This window comes from Myotis brandtii, unplaced genomic scaffold, assembly GCF_000412655.1.
Source record: "Myotis brandtii unplaced genomic scaffold, ASM41265v1 scaffold125, whole genome shotgun sequence".
Lineage (NCBI taxonomy): Eukaryota > Metazoa > Chordata > Mammalia > Chiroptera > Vespertilionidae > Myotis > Myotis brandtii.
The window spans coordinates 15,734,141-15,738,738 of record NW_005354385.1 but is presented as its reverse complement, the minus strand read 5'-3'; the positions used below and the strand labels follow the sequence as shown (position 1 = coordinate 15,738,738).

General features: G+C 37.6%; 1 protein-coding gene across 1 annotated transcript; it reads left to right on the top strand.

The window, feature by feature from the left end:
• The first annotated feature begins 3,545 nt into the window (after window positions 1-3,545).
• On the top strand, window positions 3,546-3,860 carry LOC102241798 (ubiquitin-fold modifier-conjugating enzyme 1). The gene has a single exon (XM_005859409.1). It carries the CDS (start codon window positions 3,546-3,548, stop codon window positions 3,858-3,860), a length of 315 nt encoding a protein of 104 aa, XP_005859471.1.
• Window positions 3,861-4,598: the final 738 nt, after the last annotated feature.

The window sequence follows — 4,598 nt, the reverse complement described above, 5'->3', positions numbered from 1 at the left end:
TGGGGAACACAATATGTTTTACTAAGGCTACTAATTCAAATGCTGATCCCAGCCAGAACCATCCTTACAAACAGACCAGAATAATGTTCCAGAATAATGTTTAACCAAGTATCTGGGCACCCCCTGGCCCAGTCACATTGACATCAAATTAACCATCATGGTGGGATCTGATGAAAATAATCCCCCCTTGGTGTTCTCATGACTGACAAGTGAAGTCATGAGTCTTCTCATCTTTAAAATGGAAATAATACAGGGCACTCTTTAAGTGGGATCCAGAAAAATAAATCATGTAAACTTCAGGGTTATATTACTATAAGGTTTATGAAGTTATCTGAACCCAAGCAGATAACTGACTTGGAATTCCTGGGTCTGCGAACCAATTGCGAATATTTGTAAGAATAGATAGGATGATGCATATAAAGCACTTAATAGTGTCACCTTGCACAGAAAAAACTTATTAACACAAATTATTTTTATGTATTTCTCTTTTTTCCTCCTCTTCCTCCTTTTTCTTAGTCTTCTTATGAGTCATACTCTTCTACAACAACTTCAACAAACATCTAACACTCTTAGACATTCAATCTTTCCAAAAACACTTTGTTTGCCATAATACCACATTCTGACAATCTTCTTTTAAATGTCTGGCATTTTTTTTTCTCTGACTCTTTACAGGACTTTTACTTGACACTTGACACTCTTCAATTGATAAAATGTCTCAGCATCTGATTCTTGGCCCACTGTAACCTTCCTCTGTACAATCACCCTAGGTGAGCTCTCCACGTTCCTAGTTTCAACTACCACCTAAGTACTGAAGTTCCCAATGAGTGTTCTCAGCCAAGATTCATTCAACAAATCAAAAAGTGAACGTATTATTGCCCATTCAAACCTTAATTCTTGTATCCCTGTGCCTCCTCACCAATTATTCACCAAGTCTGTTTGTTGTATTTGTCTTTGCCTACTTTTCTACAATTGCTTTGGCTGCCCAAATTCATGCTCTTTTCTGCTCTTTACATTAGAGCATCCCAGCTACACATAAACTAAAACACAGTTCTCTTCTGCTTGACACGCTTCAATGACAGCATCAAAGCTCTTCCACCTGACCTGCAGGTCCCCCTTTAATGTGGTTACTGCCATGTCTCCGGCCTCTTTCTCAAGCACTCCCTGCCTTTTATTTTATGATTCACCAACTTCGAATATGTTTTTATCCCACCCATACACCAAGCATTTTCTCCTCTTGTTCCCTCTGCCCCAAATGTCTACCTTCTCCAACATGGCCTTGTCCTAACTAACTCATCAAATCTTAGGGTAGCTCAGAAGTCATGCTTCAGACAGATTTTCCTGACACCTCTCGTCTGGTGAAGGTGTTGTTCCTTTCTGCTATTAAATAATTTACCTTATTGCTATTGCATCTGGTTTCTCTCTTTTTTAAAATAGATTTTTATTCATTTCAGAGAGAAAGGGTGAAGGAGATAGAGACAGAAACATCAATGATGAGAGAGACTCATTGATCAGCTGCCTTCTGAACACCCCGCACTGAGGATCAAGCCTGCAACCCAGGCATGTACCCTTAACCAGAATAGAACTCGGGACCCTTCAATCTGCAGGCCAATGCTCTATCCACTGAGCCAAACAAGCTAGGGCTGGTTTCCACAATGTACTAGTCAGTTGGGGCTGCTATGACATAATATCATAAGCTGGGTTGCTAACAACAACAGGAATTTATTTCTCATAATTGGGAGCTGGGAAGTTTAAGATCAAAGTGCAGCTCCATTTAGTGCCTGGTGAAGGCCCTCTACCTAACTGCTAACTGTCAACTTTTTGTTGTACCTTTACATAGAGGAAAACAGAGCAAGCTCTTGTGTCTCTTCTCATGGGAGCACAAATCCATTCAAGAGAACTCCACCACCATGACCTAATTACTTCCTTCAGGTTCCACATTCTAATACCATTACCTTGAGGGTTAGAATTTCAAAAATGGACTTGAGAGGAGGGACACAAGTAATGCCCATAATATCTTCTAAACTAGGAGCAGCTAATTGGGGTAGAACTCATCCTCCTTCTCTATAAATTCCCTATTTCTGGTACATTCTCGTGCTAAGAGATGCTCAATAACTGTTTCTTATAAAGCACACCTAGATTAGGAAAATATTGTTCCAAACTTTCAGAAGTTTACTTCTTATGTTTACTTATATTCTCAGAAACATAAAACAAATTAGCAAACAAAACAAAGTTAGCAAAAACAACACAAAACAAAAATTCAAAATATGTGTTTAATAAAATAAAATAAAATAAAATAAAATAAATATACACTGTAATCATTTCCAACTAATGTCTTATGATTATTAACAGATTGTCATTTTGTGCATGCACAAAAGTTAAGAAATTAATTTCTGCTTAGTCTCCTAAGGACACCTTTAACAATTCAGTTCATCATTCAGACTTAAAGCTTAACGGCTGTAAAATGTGGTGCTCAATTTATTTTAATTCAATTCAATTTATTTCAAGAAATATTTATGAAATGTCTGCTCTGTGTAAGAAGTGAGTTAGATATTTTTATGGACATTATGGTGATTAAAATATAGTCTCTGTTCTTGAGGAGTGTGCATGATGGTAGGGATGCTTAGACAAGTGTACACATATCTATAAAGCATAAGCTGAAAGTCATAAAAGTGCTTTAAATAATGTATCATAAAGAATCAGAGGGAGCAGATAAATTAGTAGGCTTTGAAAGGACTGTAAGGAGGATCTAGAATGAATTCCTAAGAGCAAGATATATCAAAGAAGATTTAGTTTTTTATTCTGAGTTTCATTTTCGGTTACTACATATGGCAGCCATAGACAAAATATAACTTAATTTTGTGTGGTAATAACAAACACACTCAGGTTTTAACCCTGTTTTTACACTCAACATGTTATGTGATTTGAGAAATTAACTGTCTCTAAGCTTTAGTTTCCTAATTTTTAAAGTGATGACAGTATCACCTCCATTATGGTGTTATTTTGCTGACTCCAATGAATGTGCTTAGGACTCGGGAGACATGAGGATTGGATGATAGGTGTTTTAGTGATTGGTGGGGCAACTATACTTCAGATTCTTTATTAATGAACTGGTTTTAAAAGAAAGTATCTAGCAGTTTGCCACATTTGAGTTTATTTTCTATATTTTTATTGTAGTTTGGGTTGAAGACAGAAATCTTGGTTAGAAAGTTTGCAGACAACAAAGGTGATTACTAGCAATTTGATTTAAAGAATTTTAGAATTCTAAAACCATCTGCTTTAGCATCATTATTTTAGAACTAAGAAAATGAAGTCCAGCCCTGGCCAGGCGCTCAGTTGGTTGGAGTATTGCCCCATACACCAAAAGGCTGTGGGTTCGAACCGGTCAGGCACATAAGGGTGGGGCAGCTGATCAATGGATGTTTCTCTCTTATATCAATGTTTCTCTCTCTTTCTCCTCCCTACCGCACCTTTCTCTCTCTTTAAAAAAGTCAACAAAAACATATCATTGGGTGAGGTTTAAAAAACAAAATAAAACCAAGTCTAAGATGGCAGACAAGGCCATCGTAGTACCATGTCTAAGATCCTGGTCCTGGATATTGAGATCTGGAGTTGTAGGTGAGCAATTCGAAGATGAATATCAGTCTCTCGTTCCATATGTGAAGAACAACAAGAATGCAGACAAAGATTGGTTCCAACTGCAGTCTAACACGGAAAGTACCAGGTGGTTTGGAAAAAGCTGGTTCACCCATGACCTACACAAATATGAGTTTGACATCAAGTTCGGCATTCCTATCACGTTTCTCATTACTGCTCCAGAAATGGCAGTTCTTGAACTGGATGAAAAAACAGCAACTATGTAGAGAGGTAGCAAAATATGCCTGACCCATCACTATAGGCTTTCATGGGTCAGGAACGTGCCCACCTTTGGACTAGCTCATCTCATGCCCATGGGGCTGGGTCCATAGCTGGCAGTGGAAATCCCCAATCTCATTTAGAAGGGCCTGATTCAGCATAAAGAGAAATGCAACCAATAAAGAAGGAAGCAGCCATTGAAACAGGATAAAAGGACCTTTGATAGGCTTTTATTTCTGTTTTCCTGTGCATCACTTTTCTTACTCATGTAACTGCGTCCCCCGTATCCCTTCATCTGTAGTTGTTACGATGTAGCTGCAACAGGCATTGCTGGGGGTAAGAAAATAACTGCTCTTGAATTTCTAAGTTAGGTTACATGGGGAAGGAAAGACTTGGGCTTTGGAAAACAAAACAAAAAATTACTATTCCCTTCCCAGGTGGAGAAATTTGAGATCCTAGAGGAATAGAGGGTAACTGAAAGTGGGCACACAGTCTTTCTGTTTTTTTGTTGATAACTCACCAATATAAGCTGCATTCTCTGATTTAAAAAATAGTGGGGAAAACTGAGTTTATTAAAAAATGGTTCATTTCATTCACCATAATTTTTTATGAGACAACAAACTTTTATACTGTATTTGAGGAAATATTTTGTATTAGCTATAAAATGTAATTATCTACATTCTGCAACATCTACACCATCACGGAAGAAATGGGCACCATATTATCAGAAAACTGACAAGCCCAAG